The sequence below is a fragment of the Electrona antarctica genome, assembly GCF_951216825.1.
Source record: "Electrona antarctica genome assembly, chromosome: 22".
Classification (NCBI taxonomy): domain Eukaryota; kingdom Metazoa; phylum Chordata; class Actinopteri; order Myctophiformes; family Myctophidae; genus Electrona; species Electrona antarctica.
In genome coordinates, this window is record NC_136805.1 from 13,449,072 (window position 1) to 13,476,616 (window position 27,545).

Sequence of the window (27,545 nt, forward strand, 5' to 3'; positions counted from 1 at the left end):
AGGAGAGACAGAAAAGGAGAGATGGAGACAGAGAGAGGGTGGTACGGGGATAAAGCGTATGTCCCAATCCTGCACATGCAACACTGCACAACCTCATCTGATCTCTGCTGCACTACTGCAGAATGAATCCTCCTCTGACAGGACCGAGAGAGAGAGAACCAGATGGAAGCGTTGTGAAACATACAGAAGACAGGTGGAGAGAGAGAACCAGATGGAAGCGTTGTGAAACATACAGAAGACAGGTGGAGAGAGAGAACCAGATTGAAGCGTTGTGAAACATACAGAAGACAGGTGGAGAGAGAGAACCAGATTGAAGCGTTGTGAAACATACAGAAGACAGGTGGAGAGAGAGAACCAGATGGAAGCGTTGTGAAACATACAGAAGACAGGTGGAGAGAGAGAACCAGACTGAAGCGTTGTGAAACATACAGAAGACAGGTGGAGAGAGAGAACCAGACTGAAGCGTTGTGAAACATACAGAAGACAGGTGGAGAGAGAGAACCAGATTGAAGCGTTGTGAAACATACAGAAGACAGGTGGAGAGAGAGAACCAGACTGAAGCGTTGTGAAACATACAGAAGACAGGTGGAGAGAGAGAACCAGATTGAAGCGTTGTGAAACATACAGAAGACAGGTGGAGAGAGAGAACCAGATGGAAGCGTTGTGAAACATACAGAAGACAGGTGGAGAGAGACATACTGTACAACAATGACTTGACAAGGGATGAAGAAAAGCAAGAGAGAGAGACAGAGAGGTAAAATAACACAAGACGAAAAGGTAAAGGTAACTGTTCAGTTGCTGTAGTATAATATAATACTATGGCATAGCACTTTAACGCCTGCACTTTATTGGTTATGTGCACCTTTGTACTTTGGTATGATCTGCTATGTGAACTGTTGTTTATGTGTACTTGTCTCATTGTTTAATGTACGTCTATGCTGCAACCCAATTTGCCCTTCGGGGACACTAAATAAACTTGAACCTTGAACCTTGATAAACAGACCTACATACATACAAATCACTCCCACTCCCACTACATGAGAAAAGGGCGCTCCTGAGAGCACATATCTTCACCAGGCTGGGTTGACCTAGTAAGGGTAAGGGCTGCTCTTATTATCGGGCGGCTGTGGCTCAGGAGGTAGAGCAGGTCGTCCAATGATCCGTGGGTCGGCATTTCGAATCCCGGCTCCTCCTGTCCACATGTCGAAGTGTCCTTGGGCAAGACCCTGAACCCCACCTTGCCTCCAGTGGTTGCCACCATTGGTGTGTGAATGTATGAATGAATGGACCATTGTAAGCACTTTGAGTAGGCACGTAGTGCAAGTAGAAAATGCAATCCATTATTATTATTACTGTATGTGAGCGCGTACCAACAAAAACTGATTAAATGATGAGAAATTGTGAAGATGCAGTGAAATGCAGTGGATGTAATAGTGCAATGGTTGACACACTTTTGAATCATTTCAAAGGATGGTACTAATATATACTCCATTATCAGTGGAGCATGAAATCAGTTCATTTCTCACACAATGCTAATTTCACATCTGAAGGGCAAAATGTAAATGGAGAGCGGGGTTTATTACATATGCCGCCTCTAATGGGAAATAACAGGGGAAAAGAGAGCAACAACAAAATGAGGGCATGGTTGGAATAAACGCAGATGTTGATTAAAACCGCTCTGAAAGAAGACTCTTTTTTTCCCTGGTCAGGACTTCTAACATGCGGACGTGTGTGTGTGTGTGTGTGTGTGTGTGTGTGTGTGTGTGTGTGTGTGTGTGTGTGTGTGTGTGTGTGTGTGTGTGTGTGTGTGTGTGTGTGTGTGTGTGTGTGTGTGTGTGTGGAGCCCGATCTCACTGAAATAGCACGGATTGGCCGGGTGGCCTTCTTCAACCTTAATCAGATTGAGATTAAAGTTGAAGAAGGCCACCCGGCCGAAACGTCCGTCTGTCTGTTGTTACACCTGCTGGGGAAAACTGAAATAAAACAAGAATCCTAACGGATAACGTGAGTTTATTCCTTCAGTGTATACCTTCCAGAACCGTGCACCCGTTACATCACTACATGGAACTATTCAACTGAGTGCTTGCTCTCGCTTTCTTCTTAAAGTTACTATTCCATACATACACACTTAGAAAACCCCAAAATATGTACATATTATACACTACTACTGTTTTGACCACGACAGAGGCGTATTGTACGCGACAGAGGCGTATTGTACGCGACAGAGGCGTACTGTACGCGACAGTGGTGTATTGCACGTACGGAATTGCCATTCCGTGCTATTTTGGGTGATGTCGGGTTTGACATTTCTTTTACGATTCTGTGCTATTGGGTTACAACGCGGACGGGGCTGAGGCTCTACCGAACTTGGCAATGCTCGACATGGCAACGTGCACGCTTTAGCGCGCTCTGTGGTGTCTCTCGTGGCTCAAGTTTGGTGGAGACGGCGCCCCTCCGTCACGGTCTATCTATGGGGAGGATTTCAGTGTAATATGTACGGAATTTGGGGTTTTCTAGGCGTGCATGTACGGAATTGCCAATCTGTGTTACAGTATGTCGCCGTGTTTGGGTGAGACCGGGTCGGGGTGTGTGTGTGTGTGTGTGTGTGTGTGTGTGTGTGTGTGTGTGTGTGTCACTGACTCCGTTCTGTCAGCAGGATGTGTTAAGAGGCAGATGGCATGTCACTGAGACCATCTGAATCAAGCACACAAAAGCTCACTATACTCTTGCGCACGCACGCACGCACGCACGCACACGGCACACACACGCACCCACCCACACACACACACACACACACACACACACACACACACACAGAGAGAGAGAGAGAGAGAGACACACACAGAGAGAGAGAGAGAGAGAGAGAGAGAGAGAGACCTCCACACACATGTGTGGAGGTGAGGTGAGGTGAGAAAATGCAGGAAAGGAGTAGGAGAGAAAAAGGAGGTTAACACTTGCATCGCCCCCTGGTGTTCATGTGAAATTACCGCAGGCAGCCAGGCAAAAAGTTGTACGAGCAGCAGCCGACATGTCTTCGTTTTCACAAACGGTAATATGGCGGGCGCGATGCGATCAAAAATCACTATTGAACGTCGGGCGGATTGGACAAAAACAACAACTTTGGAGTATTTCTCTGAGAAAACAAGCAGCAAAGAAACGACAATGAGTGGAACCGTATGGGGTGCGCGCGCATTGATCCTCATGATGGGAAGAACGTAGGCGCTGTCTAGCAGCCTGGGCAGCACGAAAGGTTAGTGTTGAGCTTCGGCTGCTTGGAATTGATATAAACCTTATAACCCGCCATATGATGGGTATGGCGACCTTCGGGGTAAAATCATCTGGTTATGAAGCGTCTTGGCATCATGAGCGTTAAAGTAACCCTGATGATTTTACAGTAATAACAGGCTCTGGCTCATGTGACCTCTGACCTTCACTCCATCCCATTCCACTGCTCCATTTCATCTCTCTCTGTCTCTAAAGGTCACTGTCCACATACACACCCTGTATCTCTCTGCAAATGACTAGCGCTACATGCTGTGTGTGTGTGTGTGTGTGCGTTTTAGAGAACTCAGTATGTGTGATTTATAATGCCACTAGATAGACACAATGGAAAAGAAGAGACACTAGCACACACGCACATCAGATGCAGGATCACACACACACACACACACACACACACACACACACACACACACACACACACACACACACACACACACACACACACACACACACACACACACACACACACACACACACACACACACACACACACACACACACACACACACACACACACACACACACACACACACACAACCGCAAAGTAAAATGACACAAGCATAGAAAGAAGCATGTGGTCTCTCATGGTCATGAAAACGCATGCACGCACGGCACGCACACATTTGCAGGCTATTCATCACATTCACTAACACAGTTAGCTACAGGGCAAATAAGGAAACAGCTGTTGTTGCAGCGGGGTGACATTCTTTCAGTTTGTTATACTTTTATGTTAACATATATCTGCAAGTCATGGAACCAAGGAGTAGAGAAAAGAGATAGAAAAGAAAAATAGAAATCACGTGAGGTCAACTACAGTAGGATAGACACACAAAGTGAAGGGACGGAGGGTGTAGAAAGAGACACAGAGGAGGTGGAAACAGTGTTCCACTGCATGAGCTGTGTCTTACTGTATTCTGTGGGAAACATCTCACTGTCAGGTCAAAATAAAGGCTGAGCAATTCATGTAAAGTTATATTGAATATTGGTAGCAGTGACAGGGGCCCTAGGCTGCTGGGGTAGCAGTGACAGGGGCCCTAGGCTGCTGAGGTAGTGACAGAGGCCCTAGGCTGCTGGGGTAGCAGTGACAGAGGCCCTAGGCTGCTGGGGTAGTGACAGAGGCCCTAGGCTGCTGGGGTAGCAGTGACAGGGGCCCTAGGCTGCTGGGGTAGTGACAGAGGCCCTAAGCTGCTGGGGTAGTGACAGAGGCCCTAGGCTGCTGGGGTAGCAGTGACAGAGGCCCTAGGCTGCTGGGGTAGCAGTGACAGGGGCCCTAGGCTGCTGGGGTAGTGACAGAGGCCCTAAGCTGCTGGGGTAGTGACAGAGGCCCTAGGCTGCTGGGGTAGCAGTGACAGAGGCCCTAAGCTGCTGGGGTAGTGGCAGAGGCCCTAGGCTGCTGGGGTAGCAGTGACAGGGGCCCTAGGCTGCTGGGGTAGTGACAGGGGCCCTAGGCTGCTGGGGTAGCAGTGACAGGGGCCCTAGGCTGCTGGGGTAGCAGTGACAGGGGCCCTAGGCTGCTGGGGTAGTGACAGGGGCCCTAGGCTGCTGGGGTAGTGACAGAGGCCCTAGGCTGCTGGGGTAGTGACAGGGGCCCTAGGCTGCTGGGGTAGCAGTGACAGGGGCCCTCCAGTACACATGTGTTGGGAATTGGCACAACACCTGAGAGGGTGATAATCTTGTGTTGTTTGGTCGGCTGCCATACTACATAACTCCTAGGGGCTGATATGGCAGCTGGCCAATCGACACAAGCTAAAGACGTGTCTTCCCAAGGGGTTATATGGCAGCTGACCAATCAACACGGCTAGCATGAAACCTCTTTGCTTAAGAGACAAAGAACATGTCAAACATGGACGAAACTCGGCTTCTTCGGGCTCCGTACACACTATTGAAACAAAATCGCTCTCTCTGTGCAATTCATTTTCAATGGGAGTCACTGGGTTTCACAGAGCAGCTCTGCTCCATGGCTGTGTTCTGCCCTCCTCCCCCCATGGAGCAGAGCTTCTCTGTGAAACCCAATGACTCCCATTGAAAATGACTTGCGAGCTGCTCTGCCCCCCCCCCCTCTCCCCCCGGAACAGAGAGAGCGATTTCGTTTCAATAGTGTGCACGGCACCTCGGACAGTGTGAAAGAATGGGACTCCCTCTTTCCCAGGTGTTTCACCCAGGTGTGCATGATTATATGCCTAAACCTAACCCTAACCTCACAAAAAACTAACTTTAATCGTAACCTCCCAAACACTATGCTGGCGAAAAGCAAACATTCTTTGTTCTGTACTTATATACATACAATTGTATGGTACAAAACACTGAAGTCCTTAAACCAGAAACCTAACCTTAACCCTAACCTCAGAGAAATGTTGTCTAAACCTAACATCAAAACCGCGTCCACCTGGGCGAAACACCTGGGAAAGAATGAGTCCCGTGAAAGGGTCTTACAAATCATATACTTTGTTTCCGATTTCGGTCCAACAGAGTCAAGGTGCCGATATTGTGCATGTCGGCTCACTGGAAAGACTGCAGTGTCAAAGCGTGGTCCGCAGGTACCCGTACCCTCATGATTCCTTGGGGGGCCGGGGGTTCCAAATGGCCCCTTACGGTTGCAGAGTGTACAAGTGGAACCAAATGGACCCCAGAGTTATGGGGGGGGGGGGGTCCATGAAATAAAAAAGAAACACTGTGCAACACTAAACAGAACAGAGCCTTATATAATTAGAATAATTGGTAAGACCTGTGAAGGAAGGAAGAGGCCCAATTTTGTTCCAATATGACTGCTGTGCGTAGAGCCTATTATCAACTGAGGAAACACTGGAGTTTGTCTACACACAAAGGAACCGAAACACATGGCAGACAGCAGCCACCAGCTTGTTGACAGACGTTGAAAGATGTTGAGAAAACTGACGCTGAGATCTAGGTCGTCCTCAGACGAGCCCTCCATCGTCGTTTCCAGTCATCCCGGTCCTCCATACATCTGGCCAGTTCGTTGGTGCTTTGCACTCCTGCATCGCTCTTGAGTACATCCACGTATGTTAGCGTGGGACGTCCTCGTGATCGCTGAGAGACTTGCTCCATCTCCGTTTAGCTGTTCTACTCGACGTCTGTCACGATCATGACATTTACTTGACGATTCATTGTCATTCAAATAATTGCAACTAACGATTTAATTGTAATCAATACTGGACATGGCCTCGTTTTTATTCTAATTGGTGCCGCCTTTGTGGTTGTTTAGTGTGATTTTGAGACCTACAGGTATATTGAGTGAATGGGATCATTACTCATCAAAGTCTCATCCACAAACGCATGTACATACTGTAAGCACGCACACACACACGCACGCATGCACGCACCATAATCACATGACAATCATTTCTAATAATACATGGCCACAGTGAAGTCGTTAATTTCAAGCTACTGCTACATTCCTGGTCTATCTGCTAGATAAGACTTTTCATCAACGGTCTGCTGGTGTCCTGTGTGTGTGTGTGTGTGTGTGTGTGTGTGTGTGTGTGTGTGTGTGTGTGTGTGCGCATGTGTGCATGCTATTCTGTGAGTATTCATGTGTTTGCTCATGTAAGTCAATAAAAATTACAGCAGGATGACTGTGTGCGCACGCACGCACGCACGCACGCACGCACGCACGCACGCACGCACGCACGCAGTCCGGTCATTGGTGGAGGGTTTAAGAGAGAGAGAGAGAGAGAGAGACACACACACACACACACACACACAAAACAAGGTAGGGACTGAGCTACACTTCCTAACCGTCTGCCCACTGTACCAAGACATCAGAGACATACATACCCATGGATTACAATCACCCAAGGAGAGTTTGAAAATCACGCAAATGTTTACATCCAAATTAATGCAAAAACATTTAAATACTGCTGTCAAGTTTCAAAAGTATAAAGCGTCTCCTATATGGATGTATAACTATCTCTGACAGAAAATCTTTTTATACTTTCACAAGATATTATTACTCAAAGGTGTTAATGTAACACAGCTCTGTTTACATGTTTATTTTATTGTTTTCTTCCGCTTTTGCTTTGGCAATGTAAACGTATGTTTTCTGATGCCAATAAAGCTCCTTTGAATTGAATTGAAAAGAGAGAGAGAGAGGGAGAGATCCACTGCGTGAAAAGAGGAGTTAACGGGCAATTACGGGAACTGTATTTTCCCCGTAAACCTCAAGTTTAGCAGCGTATACAGTTATACGGTAATATACAGGTGTGATGGTACAATTCGGGAGTTTACGGGAGTTTGTTAGAAAGTTTAACGGGAGTTTCCTGTAATATACACATCCGTATTCCAAGCTTTTTGCGCAGTGAGAGGGAGAGGGAGAGAGAGAGAGAGAGGGAGAGGGAGAGAGAGAGAGAGAGAGAGAGAGAGAGAGAGAGAGAGGGAGAGGGAGAGGGAGAGGGAGAGGGAGAGGGAGAGGGAGAGGGAGAGAGAGAGGGAGAGGGAGAGGGAGAGGGAGAGAGACTTAAGGCCTATTCATACTCCAGTTTTAGGTGATAAGGTGACCAGTGACCACCGAAAACTAGTACAACATGACGTCACTCTGCAGTGATAAGTGACTCACCGCTGCTCACCCAAAACACATCTCTGAGTGAAAAGGTCACCTCCAGCCCAACACACACAAATAGAAATAGAAAAAGCCATCTACTGATAGCCTGCATGAAGAGGTAAACACGCATGTCATTGTTCAATAACATCAATCCTGGGCTGGGCAATTTATTACCAAAAATATATCAAACCAATAACTGACTTAATCTCGCTCATTAATCGAATAATGGTGTGTTTAAAAAAATAATAATAAAAAAAAAATAAAAATCAACAAAATCGATTAGTCTGATTAACCACATACAGTATACCCTGTATTTTACTTTGTAGTACAATGGTGGTGTACAAAACTAGAGAAATATACTATATATAAATATATATACTGTATATGCACCATGTCTCTGTCTGTGTGTACGGCTGAAATGCACGTAACTTGAGAACCGTTCGCTCCGCCGACTTCAAATTCGACACACGCTTTCCACACCCCCACAGGGAGTGCAGTGCCCGGCGTTGAGTCCGTCGGAACCACGGTTGTCCAGAACCGCCACAAAGGGCCTCTTGCCCGGGTTCTGGACATGGGCCCCTGCCCAATCTCCATATATGGAGCTGGCCTGTTCTGACATCACAACACTCCATATTCGGGCATGCCTCCATAGGCATAAAGGACACAGAGAGACAGATACAGACATTTCCATATATGGGCATAAAAGGGACACAGACTGATGGGTGGAACGGGTACTCTGACACGGGTACAACGGGTATTGCATAGCCCGGTGGGGCATGGATCTCCCCATTGTTACTGACTCAGTGCACTACAGCCGGGCATCGGTCTAGTATATATAATTTTGTAAAGTAACTCATTATAAATACATATTTACATTGCTATGAGTCATCAAATTGGGTTCCAACAGTCTCTGTCCACCCACATATCACCCTGTCAAGCTTTCTGGCAAAAGCTCCAATAGAGCTTAATGAAATTGCACCCATAATTGTCCGTTAAGTTAATAAGAGATTAATCGCATCACAGAGACATTTCTTGGCCGAGCAAAAGCAACGCTTCCGTCGCTGGCAATGACACTCAATTAGAAACAAACGTAAACAAACAACATATTTTTGTCTGGTGTTGGGGGGGGGGGGGGGGGGGGGGTCTGAGAAAGTATTAGATTATCAAATAAACTAAATTATTCAGTGTAGCATCAAGACGGAGGCAAGTCAAGTGTCAACAAAGCATACCGGTTTTGCAATCTAAAAAGATAAAAAGGAACTTAATAACAATAGTTGTAATTTAATGGCAGTAATATAGTATCTCTGCTTGTACATTTATTTATTTTTTATCCCACATTTTTGTAACCACATTTCTTCACCTAGTGTAAATTATTATATCTAATGTAATCCTGGGCACTACACTCGCTCTGCCAACATGGGGAGAGCAACGGACTGACCTCCATAACATAGCCCTTAATCATAGAGAAAACCTACAGGGATGCCCCCTTAGTCAGCTGGTCCAGGGACTATATGTGACTACTGCCATTGGAAAAAAAAATATTTTTTGTTTTTTCGTCTCATATGAAAGCAGGGAATCATAGCTTCAAATTGACATATTGGTTGATCAGTTTGACCCACCAGTTTTGGAGATATGGCTTATAGAGTAATGTCAGAAAACAGCGAGTTGTGGTCCGTCAAAAAAACGACTTTTGACGCACTGGAAAAAGGAGGAGGCTCCTGCATTTAAGCATTGGCTAAATGAAATGACTAGTACGCTTCATCTTGAGAGAATAAGGTATTTCCTGAGAAACAGGGAGACAATTTGATAAGGTTTGGCTGCCCCTTGTCCATTACTTGAGTAGAAACAATTAATAGACAGGATACCACTGATATGGTTGACTGTACGACATTTTCTTTCAGATGTTTTCCATTTTTCAAATTACTACAACAATCTGTTCTCAATAAAAACATATTTGAAAAGAAAAAGAAAACAGCGAGTTGAGAAAACAGGCTTGAAAGGTTCACTCCTGTGGTCTCTAACATTACACCTAGCTACATGTTTAAGCATTTATTTCATATTTACACTTATTTCAGACATGCTCTAGTATGTGAAGAGTCTGCATATGCTATTAAATCATTTTGAAAAAAGAAAATCGAACCCAGGACCTTCTAGCTGTGAGGTGACAGCGCTATCGACTGCGCCACCGTATCCCCTTCCTGTGCATTGTTGAGTATAGTTGTTTTTTTGTCTTATTGTTTTTTTTGTCTGGTATATATATTTTTTTATCACATTATGCTGCGATAACACCTCAATTTCCCTTCAGCGATCAATAAAGTATATCTCATCTCATCTTTCATTTCGCCCCCTGTCCACATCAAAATGCTTTGCACATTACAAACAAATATTTGTGTATGGATGATCCCAAGAAAGTCTCTCGCTTATCTTTAGTTCTGCCCAACACTACAGTAGCCTGAGAGAGACTATCTGCCTTATGGGATCAATAAAGTCCATGACAGAGAGCCAGATAATGTCAAATGACTCGGACATGGAGGCAATGTGTAAGAGGTGTACAGGTCACATGGTGGGCTTTCTTCTATGGACAGGATGCTGAACCCTAAGCACACAACCTTTTATTTAGAAACAATATACAAATATAACGATATAGAACAAAGAGGAGATCCGGGCATCAGGGCCCTGATGAAGACCGTATAGGTCGAAACATGTCGGTTCAATAAAGTTTTCCTCCTTTTAACATTAAGTGTGCCCGGATCTCCTCTTTGTTCTATATCGATATATTTGTATATTGTTTCTAAATAAAAGGTTGTGTTATCCCGATTGATCCCAGGAGCACCTTTTTACTATTTTTACATTTGTTATACCTGCACACCTCCTGAGCACCTGGTTGCCTCCTTGCCTCTGCCAATATACAAATATAAGCCTATATATAGGCTATGGGAATGGGGCGGCAGTGACTCAGGGGTAGAATGGCTGGTAGAACAGCCAAACGAGAGGTTCCCAGTTCGATCCTGGGCTCCTCCAGAGTTTGTGTTGAAGTGAACCCCTAATTGCTCCCGGTGTGCCTTGCATGGCTTCCTCCTCGGTAACTGAATGTGTGTGTGAATGGGTGAATGTAATGCTCTGGATTAACATTTTCATGTCAAGGACCACAAATTAATATGCATTTGGCCACAGACTCTCATTTGCCTTTTTCAAGGTTTCTTTTGAAAATAACCAATGTATAAAGGGTTAGAGTGGTTAAACGTATTCTGATGCTATATTAACACATTTTGCTGGGCACCCCCTGGAGTCTAAAGCAGTGGTTCTCAAAAGCAGTGATTTAGACTCTATCTGGTTATTAGTGCAGAGGGAGGGGTTAATTGGGCCATTGCTGATGTGAGGTTAACTCCTCATGCTCAATAAAAGAACGCGGTCAATACTTGAGGTGTGCTTGGTTAAGACCATCAGCCCACACAATCCGAGGGAGTAGGCCACTGAAGTTTGGTCTGCGTGAAAGAAAGGACAAATCAAGCGCACTTCATCTGTCTCCAAAGTAACTGACCCTGGTCCTGGTCGATTAGAGCATGCCAATAGCCTCCTGGTTAGCAGCCATCCCGAGGCAGCCTCAATCCACAACGCAAATCAAACACTCCCTCATGCTCCCTCAACACTTAGCGTGTGGATGTGATGGGGGGGACGGGGCGGGGCGGGGCGGGGGGGCTAAAGGTATCCATGTTATCTCACGTTAAACGACCATACTGGCCTAAATACATATCATTGTCTATTCACAGCTTCCGCCATACATATGGTAAACATATTCATAAAAGATCTTGCCGTTAATTGCTTTATTTTCAGAGGTCACAGTTGTCATACGTCGGTTTACATTTGTTGTTTGTAAGTCATGAATTTACAGTACCTGAATTATTGACTCAATAATGACAGGTACTGTAAAACAAATTTGGTTCATGAAAAAATATTTTCCTCCAGCGACATGGCTAGGCTTTTCTAATCAATCCACACTTTAAAATGCATAAAACAACGCAACGTTACAGTAACTTAAGTTACTGTAAATTAAAATCAAAGGCACAATAAAGAATTGTTGAATTTCCACTGACTCGCCATATGGATGGATGGATTTGTTTTTACGTCCGGATACCCCCGTCCAGGACAGGCTTCAGATGCGCCTCCTCAGGAGACTTGGCTCAGATCTGAACCCATTTGATTTGACGTTATAGGAACCCGTGCCCTTGCTGACGTCGACCCCAGGCAGGGTTCGAACCCACAACCTTCCACTCTAACCATGAAGGACTATTAAAAAGGAGTAAACAGTCAGAACGTTAGCATGCCAACTCTTAAGCTTTGGACAGAAGCCCTAATTCTGTCCAATTCTAAGGATTATGACTAAAATGCACTGCCCACACACACGCAGGCACACAGGCACGCACGCACACACATGCACACAGTGAGGCTAAACCCCGCCTGTGGGAGGGATTCCTGCTATTGTCATCAGGGGTCCCCACCCGGTGTCATTCCTGACAGGATCCCAGATATATCTGTGTAATTACAACACACACCAGGCCTCTCTGGACAAATCCCTGCCTGCGCTAAAGCCTCCACACAGGGACGTGAATGGAGACGGAGCCTCCGTGGGGAGCAGAGAAGATACAGGGAGACCACAAGACACTGTGGAGAGAGAGGGGATGAACGCTGCTGTGTGATATGTGGGAGCAGGAATAGACCCATAGATGAGAGAAAGGAGAGCTAATAGACAGTGTAAGGGAAGATAAGGAGCAGGGGGATTAAATTTAGCTGCTAAAGAGAGGGATTGTTGGAATGTGAGAAATGGTTGTGGGGAGACGGAGACACATAGAGAGAGAGAGAGAGAGAGAGATTTAAAGGTACCTTTATTGAAAATTTCCGCACCTCAGCACCAAATCACATCATTACACATGCTTCATTAAAACTTACGAATAAATATTTAACATTAAAACGAGAGAATTAGTTCCCCATGCTCCCCCACCATACACAGCACCCCTCCCACAGCCCATGTTGCACCAAAAGTTTCCAGATTGTCCACCGTCCTGTAGTAGGCATGTTCTACCCTGATGCGGGCTGCCACCAGAGAGAGAGAGAGAGAGAGAGAGAGAGAGAGACACGATAGAGTCAGACAGAAAGAGAGGGAGATGCAACAGTGAGTGGTGGCTTAACCACTATACTTTATAAGACTATCATATGACAGAGAAATAGTAGATCTTAGATCTATATCTACTGTACATACATCATATCTATCTACTGAGAGAAAATCTCACCCATGTGAAGTGAGGGGTGTTCTTATCATCCTACATCATCCATTCATTGTCAACGGGAATTTAATCTCTGTGTAGGAGGCTGGAGCTGATTTGCTCGTCCACATATGATGGCACAATGCCGGTATTTAATGTTTGTGTTAGGACAAAAATCAACACTATAGCTGAATAGCGCCCCTCAAAAACTACAGAGATAGACAGAAAAAGAAAAACACACCCGTGTGAAGTGAGGGGCGCTCTTATCATCGTCAATGGGAATTTAATCCTAGTGTAGGACAAAAATTGCCGATTTGCTCGTCCACATAATGTAAGTTTCCCATTTATTGTCAATGGGAATTTAATGTTTGTGTAAGGCGACAATCTACACTAATAGCTAAAAACTAATAGCGCCTCTCAAAAAACACAAAACTAGAGAGAGAATTAGAGAGGACAGATAGTGAGGCCAGCTGCTGTGTAAAGCCACAGAGACACATATGGTCCAGCTTATGGATGGACCATGCTCGGTGTCAGCTACTGTACCACATATTGTGTGCATCTGTACCTCATACTGTGTGCATCTGTACCTCATACTGTGTGCATCTGTAGCATGCAGAACCATCGTGTCGTGAAAGACCCCAACTCCAGTCTTATCTATAGTCCATGCTTCAGCGAAAGAAAACTGACACTTAAGATTCCATGGGGATATTTTGGAGGAAATAGCTGGAGCCTGTACTGTACTGTACAAAGAACAAATCTGTCATTGGCGCTATATCTGGTAGAGGTGACACATCTCCCCATGCGCCTGGCATCCAGGACCATGGAAGAAGCCCACGCACAGTCAGTGGTAGCTATTGTAGAGCACCTTCAGACGGCCTTCACACAACACAGACAGCCAAAAGTGTTGATTTTGACAGCACATTTTGATGTTAGTCATAGTCATTTGAATACATTTTAATTTAGCTTTAGTCACATTTTTTAGTCAACTTAAATGTTTTAGTGTCAGTCTAGTTTTAGTCGACTAGATATCATACGATTTTAGGCAACTAAATCTACAGTTGATTTAGCCGACTATTTGAGCCACGGACCACCATTTGATGACATTTAGACTTGCTGACACAAAACTAAAGAATTTTGTTATCGTTGGATAGGATTTGTCCACAATTCCATTCTCTAATAATATAGACGTCTTGTGTATTAAGTAATGCAGATGATTTAACTCTTGAGAGCTTAAACGGGTCCATTTGGTTTCGGAATGGTGGATAAAGGAGACGAAATGCACCATTTATGCGTCACATAACATGCACTGTACTGTAGACGTCTCCTCACTTCTATTTTGGCTTACTAACACTATTCTCCTACACCACCGGCTCCCAAGCAATGGAACCAGTTTTGGGTCACAAACCCATATGTCAGGGAAAATATTCCCTTTTTACGTTTCTTACAAATACTATATTTTTTCCCCAAAACATTTTTCAAAATCGTTTCCTGATAATTTTGAAAAAATAAACTCAAACTTTTCGCAGAAGGTCGATGCACACCTCAAAGGTTGGTGACAGATCCGTAGTAAAAAGGTGCAAATGTTCATTAGGGGAACTGTACGCAGCCCAGGAGTGGCCATTGAGAGAGAACTTGAGCGCTCAAGTTAATAATTCCATTTTTTTCTCTTTCAGTGGACACTCAGTGGCTCCGTAAATCTCTGATAATACAATCTAAGAAAAAGGTCCCACACACTGTCTGGAACTTAAAAAATGTTGCTCTTTATTAGGTCGACGTTTCGGTCGTTTGACCCTCATCATCAGGTCTGTTTTGATTCTCCAGCTGAAAAGGCTTGGGAAACTGTACTACTACCCAGCATCTATTACAACTGTATGGCAGTGGCAGGCCATCCACTCACACCCTCTGCTACTGTACATTTGTGTGGCAGTGTGGAAAACACTGGGTGGGATATAATATGTCATGATCCTGCATGATATATAGCTGAATCTGCAGTCTCCAGCCTAGGGACAGATACAGTATGCTGCGAGTTGAGAGCAATATGATTGTGAATCCAGTCAAATTGGACTGCAGTTGAACCCAGAACTATCACATTCTGTCAGTGGGAGTGGGATCGCTTTTACGCAGGCACGCACACACACGCACACACCCAACCATGCATGCACTTGTGTGATGTTCTTACCGAGCACACACACACACACACACACACACACACACACACACACACACACACACACACACACACACACACACACACACACACACACACACACACACACACACACACACACACACACACACACACACACACACACACACACACACACACACACACACACACACACACACACACACACACACACACACACACACACACACCCCTTCTCAGAGCGTCTGGCAGTAGATACCCAGCCAGGGACAGTGTTTCTGAGTCAACATCTCCATGGCGACAGGGAGGAGATGCAGAATGCTGCATGGCAGGCATCCTGTCACTCATGGGAGTTCATGTGTGAGATTGAGTTTACAAACAACGCTTACATTTCCTCTGTCAGGTGGAACCCTTGTATGTCCCAGAACGGATACCTCTCAGGAGAGAGAGGGAAAAAGAACTGCGTTCCAATGGATCCAATGTAGTTAAATATTTAGTTCCAAGCTCTTGTTAATAGCTCATTTGATTGGTTTGATATTATAAAACCCTCAGACACACTTAACCACTTTCACTTTCCAAATGTTTTAATAATAGCTAAAATATAGCGGATATAATACAAACTGTTGGCACAGGGCATTAGCCATTCATTTACCAAAAGACAAACAAACAAGATATTAGGTTTCTGCCCGAAGGTGGAGAGAGAGAGAGAGAGAGAGAGAGGATGGGGGAATGGAAGATAGGCCTACTGTAGGGAGGGAAAGACTGGGAGCGGTACAGACAGAGAAATAAGACACAGTAACAAATGGAGAAAGCGATGATGAGCTGGGTCTCCCCAGCATGCTACTGTAGTTACCAACAAATGGACACTCAGAGTGTACAAACTTGTCCATTTGGTTCCATGTGTAGTTGTACACTCTCAGTTAAATTAACACTGAGAATCTTGCTGTGCAGATTAAATGGTAAATGGTGCATTTATATAGCGCCTTTATCCAAGGCGCTTTACATAGATTGTGCATTACATTCACCCATTCACACACACATTCATACACCGATTGCGGCGGAAGCCTTGCAAGGTACCAACCAGCACATCGGGAGCAATTTGGGGTTCAGTGTCTTGCCCAAGGACACTTCGACATGTAGACAGGAGGAGCCGGGATTCGAACCGCCGACCCATGGATCATTGGACGACCTGCTCTACCTCTTGAGCCACAGTCGCCCATTGGGGCCACAGAGATAAAGAATTGTCCTATACACTACATATCAAACTGGGGGTCATTGAAATTAACAAGTTTGAGAATAACTGTTCCACGTGTGAGGTTCAATTGTTCTGTGAGTTCTACTGTAGGCCTACTGTGAGTACGCTACTAATATCATGCTTGCACCCCCTTTCATCATCCCGTCTTTCTGTGTCTCATTATCTCACTCACAAAAAATGATCGCATGCGCGCGCGCACACACACACACACACACACACACACACACACACACACACACACACACACACACACACACACACACACACACACACACACACACACACACACACACACACACACACACACACACACACACACACACACACAATTCCCATTGACAATGAATGGAGAATTTATGTCATATGTGTCTGAACAAATCGACATGTTACGTCATGATGATGTACGATGATAAGAGCGCCCCTCACTTTACACGGGTGTGATTTTTGGACCAATCAACAGCCTTATGGTGCCATAACGCCCATTCCCTCCCATCGAATGGCCGCGGTCAGATTGGACGACATCGTTAAAGATTCAGTGTCACCGATTGGTCGTGATCCATCACCGTTCCATTGGAACAGTGTCACAATCATTCAAGCTGATGTTTTCTGGGAGACTTTTAGAGGCAGCACTAGGTGTAAATCCAGACTCAAAAACATGAGTCCAGCTCAATCAAATTAAACACACTGTCCTTGTGGTTGTGGACAGTCAAATCAATATCTAGTATGTGCCTCATCGACAGTATTATCATTATACTTCTCTGATATCTGATCGATCAAAAAGTGTCAAGTCAATTCTAAAACTTCAGTCAGACACACATTGTGTAAACGTAATGTATCCGAGGTGGGTTACATCAGGTTCAGATTCACTAAGATGAATTAAGTCTGATGTGGACTCTTGAAGGATTTACAATTTACAAGGATTAAAAATAAAACATAAATGTCATCAATGATTTACCTGTATATTGATTTCCAGCTCTGTGCTATTGTATGCTCTGTTTTATATTTTATTGTCTCTTTTCATTGTTTTATATTGCTATGCTCTACTGTCTTGTTTCACTCTGTTCAGCACTTTGGTCAGCTTTGGCTGTTGTAAAGGTGCTATACAAATACAGTTTGATTTGATTTGATTTGATACAGTAGTAGGCTATATAAAACAATAAATGTCATAATTAAACAGTCAAAACAGCTATCCTTAGGGTAGCTACGTGATGATTTTTTCAAATCCATTCCCAATGGTCCACAGGCAAATTTTACACAATGTAGCCTATAACAATTAATTTACATTAACATAGGCAACATAAATAATCCAGTTCACCACTATTGGTAATATTTCAAGCAGGCCTATTGGTAGTAGCCTAATGGCTGTTTAGTCATGATCATTTGTAAATATCTGTAAAATATATTACGGTAAGACTATGCCTTGGCTTACCCCTTGTATGTCTCAGTGTGCGGGGCCATTTACTCTATCAGAGAGTGAAGGTAATGAGAAACAATGGGCCACAAGATTTGTTCTGCTCACTCTTAATACATCTAGCTCATTTAGCCCTGTCCAACTAGAACCGCAGTTCAGTCAAATGCAGTCCAAACTCCAGACCATGCAATACATTATTCTGCTTATATGTCAGATACATTCTAATTCGTTTCACTTTTGCTCAGTCCATTGTTCCCATTCCAGTCCACACAAGTGACACAATCCCTGCTTTGCTCAACGTCATGATGGAAAGTCCGTCCGTGACTCTACGGCCTGCATGGGACTGACAAGCTGCCATGTGTAGCACTTAGCTGTGACACACGCACTGGGAATACAGACTACCACGGGTAGTACAAGACTGACAATACAACTACACCACTGGGAATACAGACTACCACGTGTAGTACAAGACTGACAATACAACTGCACCACTGGGAATACAGACTACCACGGGTAGTACAAGACTGACAATACAACTACACCACTGGGAATACAGACTACCACGGGTAGTACAAGACTGACAATACAACTACACCACTGGGAATACAGACTACCACGTGTAGTACAAGACTGACAATACAACTGCACCACTGGGAATACAGACTACCACGGGTAGTACAAGACTGACAATACAACTACACCACTGGGAATACAGACTACCACGTGTAGTACAAGACTGACAATACAACTGCACCACTGGGAATACAGACTACCACGTGTAGTACAAGACTGACAATACAACTGCACCACTGGGAATACAGACTACCACGTGTAGTACAAGACTGACAATACAACTGCACCACTGGGAATACAGACTACCACGTGTAGTACAAGACTGACAATACAACTGCACCACTGGGAATACAGACTACCACGTGTAGTACAAGACTGACAATACAACTGCACCACTGGGAATACAGACTACCACGTGTAGTACAAGACTGACAATACAACTACACCACTGGGAATACAGACTAGCACGTGTAGTACAAGACTGACAATACAACTGCACCACTGGGAATACAGACTACCACGTGTAGTACAAGACTGACAATACAACTGCACCACTGGGAATACAGACTACCACGTGTAGTACAAGACTGACAATACAACTACACCACTGGGAATACAGACTACCACGTGTAGTACAAGACTGACAATACAACTGCACCACAAGATGCAACCGCTTATTCAACAGGTTCTCAAAGTGGTACCCGTTTTATTTAATGTTGTCATTATTGTCAAAATATTGAAAAATATTGAAAAAAATAATAAAAATCACACCCGTGTGAACTGAGTGGTGTAAAGTCTTATATAGACTGATCAGCTGTGGTCTGACGTAATGTCTGACGTAATGAAATCACACCTGTGTGAACTGGGTGACCATAGCAACCATGCTCATTTTTTGGTACGAACAGACAGACAGACAGACACGTAAACTAACAAAGCCAGTTGTAGGAGTGGTTTACACCACTCAATAATAACAGTACAATTAGCCAGACGTTTTAGGATATTTTGGGAGCCCAGCTTTGTGTCTGTGTGTACCATGGAAATGATGTGATTGGCTGAGCACGGAATGTGATGTATGATGATAAGAGCGGCCCTCACTTCACACAAGTGTGATTTTTAAGGGGCACTAGCACCCTTCTATAAACAGCTTTTGTCCCCACACGTCTCAAGATTTGCCATTGACAATGAAAGGGGAATTCCGGTCAAATGTCCGCTAAAACTTGTACATCTTCCCCATTGACATTGAAGGGAAGATGTACGTCATATGTAAAATCAGCCAACCAATCACAGGCAACAGGCATTCTGATTGGCCAGTATGAGATGATTCATGATGATGTATGTAAACGATGTCATATGTAAACGAGCCAATCGGCTAACCAATCACCTGTTGGTGGGAGCGCTTGGCCAATAAGGGACCACCTTATGTACCTTATGTAGCAATGTCAGTGCTAACATAAATTGATGTACGATGACAAGCAGAGCGCCCCTCATTTCACTCGGTGTGATTTTTACAACTATAATCACATATGTGATGTCATCGTTTGACAACGTCATGATGTAGAATAGGCTACAAAGTGCAAAATATAACTGTGCAGATGCATATCTGCGTATCTCCACGGTAAATCTCAACAAGGCACTCCACTGATCATCATCAACTTCCTCCGGGGTTTGATCAAGTCTAAGCCAAGGCCTTCCAATACGGTTTATATCAGTAAGACTCTTGCACACATGGGAGCTGTAACTGACGATGAAGTTATTCAAAGACGTCTCCTGATTAATGGGGACGGAGCTGGAGATGATCGACGTATCAATTGTCTCCTGAAGAGCTTCATCACGTGGTGCCACTCACCACATGGGGCCGCGGAGGAAGGCTTCACACAATACCAGAAGATGCTCGCCACGTTAGCCCAATGTGAGTTCTCCATGGGGAAGACACTGATGGTCTACAACATGAACCTCCGGGAGATGGAGAATTATGAGAAAATATACAAGAATGTGGAAGAAAACATCACGTCTGCACACGAGAAGATATCGGAATGCAAGAAGGAGATTCAGGGGGCCAAGAGAATCGTCAAGAATCGTCAAGAATACGATGGACTGGCCAAGGTCATTCGGCAGCATCCAGATCGACATGAAACACTAAAGCAGTTGGCGGCACTCGACAAGGAGCTTCAGCATCTTTCCAACATCAACGACAACGTGGATGCAAAGCTGGAGTTGAGGAAGAAGCAGTTCCATATGCTCCTCATCACCATCCAGGAACTACAGCAGACATTGGAGAACGACGAGAAATTGGACAATGATGAAGGCCTTCAGGAAGCCCCCATGGATACTAGTGGTGAATGCCATGAGAAGTCAGACAGTAATGAAAACAATAAAGAAGACCCCATGGAGAATGGTGAATGTGTTGCAGAACTGCATTAGTTCTCCTATTTTTGAGCGGTGCTAACCGCTCCAATGGGTCGCTTTGTTTGTATGTCTAGTCCGCCCCCTGTGACGTTTTTGAGGGGCGATAGCACCTCCTATGTCCAGCTTGTAGTGCAGGGTTCCCCAATAGGCGGCCCGCGGGCCATTTGCGGCCCGCGGAGCGCCCCCTGGCGGCCCGCGGAAGAATTTCAAAAAAAAAAAAAAGTCAAAATATGGCCCTCGAGGAAAATTAATTGGGGAACCCTGTTGTAGTGTGTGTGCAAACACAAACGTTGTCCTAACACAAACATTAAATGCCATTGACATTGAATGGACAATTTTGAGTGTTTGTGTAAACACAAACATACTGTAGAAGACGAAGGTGAGGATGCAAATTCTGATTGGCCGGAATGAGATGATGTATGATGATGTACGATGATAAGAGCACTCACTTCACATGGGTGTGATTTTTTTAAATAATAAAGTTAATAAAAAGCATGCCCACTCGGGGCGTCATGTGTGGGGTGGCATGTCATCTATTCATTGTATGAAACAATATTAGTTACATGATGTATTTATATCGGCCACATGATGTCATATGTTGTTATTTAGTGCTCTAAACAAACAGTTTTCTGAAAAAGCTATGTTTCTATGTCAGTCGTTCTTCGATTTTTCAAAAATAGCAGACCTACAAGCTCGTAGCGCGCCACTCGGTGGCGCGCTATGAGCTTGTAGATCTGCTATTTTTCAATAGCTAAAGTACAACATAATGCTAACACCAAAATGGGTTCCCGCCCAAAATGGGTTAAAGTCCATAGACTTGGCTGCCATATGATGTAATCTTCAAAAGCCATGGATTGGAGGGGCTAGCGCCCCTCAAAAATATAAATTTGGTGAATGAATTTGGTGCGTCGTAAATACTGACAGAATGGTCCCCAAGTAAACAGGTACAAATGTCTAGTACTGATGTCACAGATGACTGATGTCATCCACTGGCCTCTGTGCCAAATCTCAGCCAAGTCACCAGGAACATGGGGGATTTTGGCAGCAAGATTAAACTAGTGGCCAAATCTGGTATTTCAAGCTTAGCGTATAAGCACCAAGTGGTTCCCAGACCCGTAAAGGAGAGTGGACTTGTTCTGGGGCCCAGGCTGTGCTGCAGGGCTGAGCAATTTTTATTGAAATGAATGGCTGGGGATTTTCCATCCATACTCTAGTTTTTAATATAGCTCTATGGTTTCATGGTTTTCACCCACACAATAACCTAGGCAACGCTGGGAAAAGAAGCTATTGCATGGAATAAATTTCACAAATTCAACAGATATGGAGATGACTGACATCATAATAGTGACATCATAGACTGCTCTGCAGTTTGTTTTTGGTTTTTGCACGCATGTCCATGCATTTGAATGTCATTGTATATTTTCTTTGAGTGGTGTAAACCACTCCTACAACTGGCTTTGTTAGTCTGTCTGTCTGTCTGTGCAGACAAAATGAGCATGGTTGCTACGGTCACCCAGTTCACCCGGGTGTTATTTCATTACATCAGACATTACGTCAGACCACAGCTGATCAGGCTATATAAGTCCTTACACCACTCAGTTCACACGGGTGTGATTTTTAATGGGACGATCTACAAGCTAAAAATGCTCCGATTGCTATGATTTGATATGTTGTGAGCTTGTAGATCATTCGATAATAAAGTCTAAACATAATATGGCTTAGTGTACCAGTGTGTGTGTGTGTGTGTGTGTGTGTGTGTGTGTCTGTGTGTGTGTGTGTGTGTGTGCGCACGCGCGTGCATGCGTGTGTGGTTGCAGGTTCATCCCAGGGGAGAGCTCAGAGGTCATATTTCTCTTGCCGCCTCTCCTTTTCTTTCCCTTTCAGCATTCTGTCCATCCTCACTTCAGCGTCCATTAGCCTGTTTAACATCCTCTGCTTCAGTTCGATTGCATTCGATTCCCTTATACCTTCCTCTCTCTTTCTCTCCTTGGTTGTCCTGTTACGTTATGTACACATAATCATGGTGGACGCAAAGACCTAATATTTGAAATTAACACTATCTCTTCTTCATACCGCTTCTTTTTGCTAGTTCTCTCGCTCTCGCCATTCTGCCCACAACACACAGTGGAGGGTGTGTGTGTGTGTGTGTGTGTGTGTGTGTGTGTGTGTGTGTGTGTGTGTGTGTGTGTGTGTGTGTGTGTGTGTGTGTGTGTGTGTGTGTGTTTTGAAGGTCTGCACAGTATAATTCAGACTCGGATAGATAAATCGATATTTTCATATCCAGCCCACACACCTCCCACTAAATGGACACTTTAACCTAAAGCCTCACTGAGAGGCTCGGAGAGAAGAGTGGATATCAGAATAGATTAGACAGGAAGGAGAATAGAAGAAAAATCTAATGCACAAATGGTTGAAACTTATAGTAGTACAGTGCACCTTTTGGGTATTCTCATCAGCAGTTGTACATGTACTAACGTGGATTTGACCTGTTATTGAGAGAGTTTTATAAAAAGGTAAATAAGCTTAGGGCCTACTTTTTGAGTGGTGTAAACCACTCCTACAACTGGCTTTGTTAGTTTACGTGTCTGTCTGTCTGTCTGTCTGTTCGTACCAAAAAATGAGCATGGTTGCTATGGTCACCCAGTTCACACGGGTGTGATTTCATTACGTCAGACATTACGTCAGACCACAGTTGATCAGTCTATATAAGACCTTACACCACTCAGTTCACACGGGTGTGATCTTTCCTTTACCTGGGAGAGTTAAGGCTTATTCATAGTCCACTTCTATGTGATGAGGTGACCACCTTTTTACTTTTCATCACCTAAAAATGGACTATGCACAGAGCTCAAAACAGATCATGGGCGCGGGTTGCCATGTTTCGCTGCTTGAGAGCGTAAGGCTTTGTGGCAGCATACTGGCACCGTAGCCTATAGTATATTTGGTACTTGCTTATTTTCAAAAGGGTGCTGGCAGGGTTACATGCTGCCTCCTCCAAGCTGACAGCCCACGCAAGGCCGGATCATATCAGGCATTCCAATAGAAAAGTAGGCCAGCACAGATTCAATGGAAAAAGGCCTGGCTGTGTGGCTACACTGCTGCCAACATGTAGGTATGGTACTCTCTATGATAATTCACAACATAGTGAACCATTTTGTAAAAGAGGGTTTTGGTTACAGTTCTGTCCGCTGGTGTGGTGTATTTGGGTTTGGGCTCACTTTCAATATAATAACTATTGAATAGAGGAAGGGAGCGCTGCCGTGGTCCTTTGTTTGTTGAACTGAATACAGGTGCTCGTTGGCGAGGTTAAATCATAACGTAACAGAAGAGGATCCAAGGCACTCTGTTCCAGTGAGGTGGAAAAAAGCCTTTTTTAAGTGGTGAAAAAAAGCCCTTTTTAGTGAGGTGAAAAAAAGCCTTTTTTAAGTGAGGTGAAAAAAAGCCTTCCTTTTTTTTGTAATGTTCTTTGCCATGCCTTAACTCTTAAATTGGTCCTTTTTTTGTAATGTTCTTTGCCATGCCTTAACTCTTAAATTGGTCCTCTTTTTGTAATGTTCTTTGCCATGCCTTAACTCTTAAATTGGTCCTCTTTTTGTAATGTTCTTTGCCATGCCTTAACTCTTAAATTGGTCCTCTTTTTGTAATGTTCTTTGCCATGCCTTAACTCTTAAATTGGTCCTCTTTTTGTAATGTTCTTTGCCATGCCTTAACTCTTAAATTGGTCCTCTTTTTGTAATGTTCTTTGCCATGCCTTAACTCTTAAATTGGTCCTCTTTTTGTAATGTTCTTTGCCATGCCTTAACTCTTAAATTGGTCCTCTTTTTGTAATGTTCTTTGCCATGCCTTAACTCTTAAATTGGTCCTTTTTTTGTAATGTTCTTTGCCATGCCTTAACTCTTAAATAAAAAAGGCTTTTTTTCACCTCACTGGAACAGAGTGCCTTGGATCCTCTTCTTTTACGTTATAATAACATGCTATTTGGGCCTTGGTTATTTGTTCTAGCGCTATTAGGACAATATACCTTTTTTATGTATCCCCAATTACCATCAATATGGTTGTTTTGCCAATTCCAACTGAACGTTGAACTGCAGTACACAACACCTGTCACTGATAACCACCCGTCTTGGGAAGGTTGTACTGTAGACCAGTGGTTCTCAAAGTGGGGTTTGAAGAAAACTCCAGGGGTCCTTGGGGGGTTCTAGAGGTCTGCAGCTGAATGATTGGCAATTAAGAGAGTGTACAAATGGAAGCAAATGGTCTGTTATGGGTTCCATTTGTCCACAAATGAAAACGTTTGAGGATCACTGGTGTGGACTGTGGAGAGACATACCTGATACTGTTTCCGATAACTTGCGTATCGATTCATACCGAGTACCTACTGTAGTGTGTACTTTAAACAAATGTAGGACCCCTCTCAAAGTGGGGTCCAGGGACTCTGTGTTCCTTGAAGGTGTTCCAGATGGTATGGTATGGTATGGTAGTCTGTAACTCTGAGAGTGTGCAAGTGTTGTACACTCTCAGAGTTATGGGGTCCTTGAAATGTAAAAGTTTGAGAACCACTGGTCTATCTAGGAATAAATAGAAAATACATACATAATTTTTCAGTGTCCAGCTACAAGTTAGTGAATAATATTGTAAATTGTACAGTGAGAGTATAAGAATTCAAAATACAAAATAATTGATTCGTGTAAATTACATATCTTCAAGTGATACATTTACGTGTAATCGGAATAGCATAGACTGGCATACAGTACTCTCGGCGAGTACCATTTTAGGCAGTATCGGCAGCTTTTCCGATATTGGAACAACTCTAGTCGGTACTAGTGCTGCAAAAAGAACACAACCCCCTGTCGGCTTAAACCATTTTGGGGCGGGAACCCCTTTTGGTGTTAGCATTATGTTATGCTTTAGCTATTGAAAAATAGCAGATCTACAAGCTCATAGCGCGCCACCGAGTGGCGCGCTACGAGCTTGTAGGTCTGCTATTTCATAGCTTTTTCAGAAAACTGTCAGGATGTAGAAGACATTTTTCGAATCTGATCTCAGGTCAGAATGGGTTAAATTTCCACCTGAAAACAACTGCCCGTTGTGCTTGTTGGAGCGCCCGGCCAAAACAGGAGGCACCGAGGAGGAACTGAACACCAGGTGGGCAGGAACTTTACCGTTGTGACACCATGTTCTTATAGTAAAATGGAAGATATAGCCTTCTAATGACAATTTAATAGTCAAAATCAGATCATTGAGTATGCAGCACACATACCATCTCTCTCTCTCTCTCTCTCTCTCTCCCTCTCCAACCCTCTATCCATACCCAGTCTGTCTTTGTCCTACAGCCGCTTTCTCTCATTTGAATCCTGTTTTCTCTCTCTCTCTCTCTCTCTCCCTTTCTCTCCGTTTCTGTCCATATCCTCTGCTGCAGTTGAGGTGTCTTGCAGGGAATACTAATGAAAACACTTCAGCTCCACCATACATTATGACACTGTGTCTGTGATATGTTGAGGCGCTGCATGGGCTTCCATAATGCCCCTATTGACTGTGTACAGAGTCAGACTACAGAGTAGTGTACACACACATAGAAACACGCATGTAAAGCAGAGACACGGACACATGTAAGCAACAATTAATCACATACACACGCACGCACACACGCACGCAGGCAGGCAGGCACGCACGCACGCACGCACGCACGCACGCACACACGCACGCACGCACGCACGCACGCACACACACGCACACAATACACATTGCACACCTCACCAATTCTGCTGCTCATACGCTTGTATTTCTGCCAATGTCAGCACACAGTAACAGCCAGATAAGTCATTGTTTACACAGTATAACGACCTAATGAAGATAATTAATTAGGAAGAAAGTGAGTCAATATGCAATGTGCGCATGTGTCTGTGACATTATTGGCCTCCTCACAGCATCCACGAGGGAGCGTACTGTATACCAGCACACTATATGTGTACAGACTATTCAGGTGTCTTTGGATGTGCCGTCTATCATACAGTACAGTTCAAGCTTACGTTAATCAGGTTACAAATACCACTAATGAGTAATCCCTATAGGGATGTACAATATATTGATCATCTTATTTGGTATTGGCCAACTAATTGCTTAACGGCCTTAACCCTATGTACTTTGTCTATAACTCAGTCCTCCTGTTACCCTGTTACTCAACACCAGATGTCTTCGAAGAAAATAGGCGATTTACAAGCTCTATGAGCTTCTAGATCTGCGGTTTTCCCTGAATGTTTGCCTATTTTTGTCTACAGAAAACTAGAGATGTACAATACATGTAGTAATATTAATTGGTTTTGGCCAATAATTGCTTAAACATGTGCTATCAGTATTTCCTGTACTGTACTGTACTGTACTGTACTGTACTGTACTGTACTGTACTGTACTGTACTGTACTGTACTGTACTGTACTGTACTGTACTGTACTGTACTGACAAGATGACACAGTCATTATATGTTGATGACAGGCTTTGATGGGAAGACAAAAAAGTTATGTTTTCAACTTTTAAATCTAAGTCGGTGGGGGCGGCAGTGACTCAAGAGATAAGAGCGGCCGCCTTAGACCCACAAGGTTCCCAGTTCAAACCCCATCATGTCAAAAGTGTTCTTGAGCAAGACCCTGAAGACTG

At 44.1% G+C, this 27,545-nt stretch overlaps 2 protein-coding genes across 2 annotated transcripts in view; one reads left to right on the plus strand and one right to left on the minus strand.

Moving 5' to 3' along the window:
- ryr2a (ryanodine receptor 2a (cardiac)) overlaps positions 1 to 27,545 on the minus strand; it is a gene marked incomplete at its 5' end in the record, with an annotated part of 316,463 nt that overhangs the window by 238,074 nt on the left and 50,844 nt on the right. The window lies entirely within an intron of this gene.
- Positions 20,212 to 20,907, plus strand: LOC306915842 (THO complex subunit 7 homolog; the record flags this gene model as incomplete). The annotated part of the gene is made up of 1 exon (XM_079493481.1): positions 20,212 to 20,907. The coding sequence occupies one exon, from the start codon at positions 20,212 to 20,214 to the stop codon at positions 20,905 to 20,907; it is 696 nt and encodes a 231-aa protein (XP_079349607.1).